At 52.9% G+C, this 2,651-nt stretch overlaps 1 protein-coding gene across 1 annotated transcript; it reads right to left on the bottom strand.

Moving 5' to 3' along the window:
- Positions 1-1,617: 1,617 nt before the first annotated feature.
- On the bottom strand, positions 1,618-2,486 carry LOC119344167 (pectinesterase 1-like). The gene has a single exon (XM_037614738.1). It carries the CDS (start codon positions 2,484-2,486, stop codon positions 1,812-1,814), a length of 675 nt encoding a protein of 224 aa, XP_037470635.1. The 3' UTR covers positions 1,618-1,811.
- Positions 2,487-2,651: the final 165 nt, after the last annotated feature.

Below are 2,651 nucleotides of genomic sequence, written 5' to 3'. Positions count from 1 at the left end.
ACCTTAGGAGATACCTGTAGAGCATCTTTATAATCACTCAGTTGCGTTGTGACGTTTGATAGCACACAAGGTATTCCTCCGGTATCCGGGAGTTGCATAATCTCATAGTCAAAGGAATATGTATATGTCATGAAGAAAGCAATAACAATAAAACTTAACGATCATTATACTAAGCTAACGGATGGGTCTTATCCATCACATCATTCTCCTAATGATGTGATCCCGTTCATCAAATGACAACACATGTCTATGGCTTACTAGGGATATTGTGTATTATCTATGTATCGACACATGTATCAAGTTTCCGGTTAATACAATTCTAGCATGCATGAATAATAAACATTTATCATGATATAAGGAAATATAAACAATAACTTTATTATTGCCTCTAGGACATATTTTCTTCATCTTTGCCATCGATGCCACCATGACGCCAGATAGCACCCTCCTCCTGCGCGAGTCCATCTTCGCGGATCGGACGCCGAGTCTCCACAATGTCATGCCGCCGAGATCCGCCGCCATCAATGTGTGAGATAAAGCACCGCTCCACCAAAGAATCCGTTCTCTGGTCCCTCGATCACGTGTGTACCTCCAAGAATGACGCCCCCAAGGGGGAAATGACACCAGAGCGCCGCCGTCATCCGATCATCCGATCTAGAGTTTCCCTCGTAGGTAGCAGAGAGTGACCTTGAACTTCTCCACGACGATGCCTTCAAGAAAGGAATGACGCAGACAATCACCCAGATCTGTTCGAAGAAATCCAACTCTCGTGCACGGGCCGCCGCCACCACCAGCACCACAGGGCCGAGCACACGCCGCCGCCGGCACCTCCACAGTGTCCAGAGGCCACGAGACTCGCCGCCACCACGCCTGACAGGCAGCCAGAGCCATGCCAGAGCACCACCCAGATCCAATCTAGGGTCAAGAGCCCCAGGCCACAACCGCTGTGTAGGCGACACCACCGGACGGGGACAGGCCCTCCATCCCGCTGCTGAGTGAGCCGCTGCCGGAACTTCGAAGCGTCGCTCCACCAAGCCCATCGGGAGCGAATGCGCCGCCACGACGAAGAAGGAAGAGCCATGCCATGGGAAAAGCCCCGCCGCCGCCGGCACTGCCCGGGCTTTGCCCGGTAGTGGCCCCCGGCAGCGGCGAGGGGGAGGGTAGGGTGGAGGAGGGCCGGCGGTGGGGGCGGCTAGGGTTCCCCGTGTCGCCTCCGAGAGGGACGCGGGGGACGGGGGTAGCATATGGGGTTCTGCTAAAACAACTCCTACACATTGCTATTGCATGTCTTCTGTTACGCATTAGCCCTATAGTTCGGGCTATGTTTTAAAATCCTCTGGCTATGTTTTAAAATCCTCTGAAAATGTAGTTTTTTTACAACGGCTCCTGAAGGTGTATTTTATTGCTATTTTCTAGCCCAAGAATGTTCGTTCTCGGGAGAGTCAGTTCCAAACTGATGAACTGATCGTGCAAGAGCAGCTGTTTGTTAGGAGTTGGGGCATGTGAGGGTAATTATACAAGCGTAATTAAGCTGAACGCGCCCTTCTTGCTCGCTTCTTTCTATCATAGTTGTAGCTTGATTGTTGGTTACATTCATCATTGTTTATGCAGTGAGCAAAAGATTCATCATTGTTTATTTCAGTATGGGACATGCAAAACAATAGCTTGGCAGCTCATAGATTAGCAGGTAGCTATGGCAGCATAGCAGCTCACCAGCTTACACCTTATTGTTACCAATCCTTACATCATGTGATCTGGTTCCATGTTCCAAGTTAATCAGGCAGAGCACAAACAACATGACACCATCTTATTCATAGCCCGGAAGTGTAGCTCACTCCAGTGTAACCCAACCACGAGTCTCCCAAGATAAAATCCCTCACCGTGAACCGTGTGGCGTCCACCGTGGACAGAGACGTGTGCACTCCGGCCCACTTCACCCGCCCGCTTGTCCCCGCGCCAGGCCCAGCGTTCCCATACTCCCCGTAGTACAACGTGTTGAGCGCGAACTGGCCCGACCACTCCAGCCACCCGGCTGCGGCGATCGAACGGTCGAGAGAGCTCTCCATCACGACGGTCCGCGAGTACTTCTTCCATGGACGACCCAGGTACACCTTTGTGTCGCCTAGGTCCGAGGCGGCGGCGATCCGACACTTGTGGATGGAGATGCCGGTGTTCTGGTTCCGGTCGGTCCGGCCCTGGGCGGTGATCATGTCCTTCTGGCCGAACGGGTGCTTCCTGGGACGGATGTCACAGTTTTGGATGACCACCGCGGAGTTGCCGAAGATGAAGTCCACCGTGCCGGAGATGCTGTCCTCGGTGTAGAACTGGCGATTGGAGTGCGTGTGGAGGGTGTCCTGGTATGCCTCGATGTCGCACTGGTACACGACGGAGAGGTCGCCGCCGACCCGCAGCGCCACCGCCTGGCCCTTGCGCGGCCCGGCGTCGTTGATGATGGTCAGGCCCTTGGCTATGAAGCCCGAGCCCATGGCAGCTGCCATGCACAGACGATCACATTAAACGCGTTAGCGAGTACTGGAAAAGATGCATGTGAGTGACATTGGCATGTGAAATATACATATTGCGATGAGATGGGTGATATGAAGTGATGAAAAGTGTATGGATCTAGTGACTAAATCCAAGCATTGGCATGG

Source organism: Triticum dicoccoides, unplaced genomic scaffold, assembly GCF_002162155.2.
Source record: "Triticum dicoccoides isolate Atlit2015 ecotype Zavitan unplaced genomic scaffold, WEW_v2.0 scaffold157087, whole genome shotgun sequence".
NCBI lineage: Eukaryota > Viridiplantae > Streptophyta > Magnoliopsida > Poales > Poaceae > Triticum > Triticum dicoccoides.
This window is presented reverse-complemented; position numbering and strand designations above follow the sequence as displayed.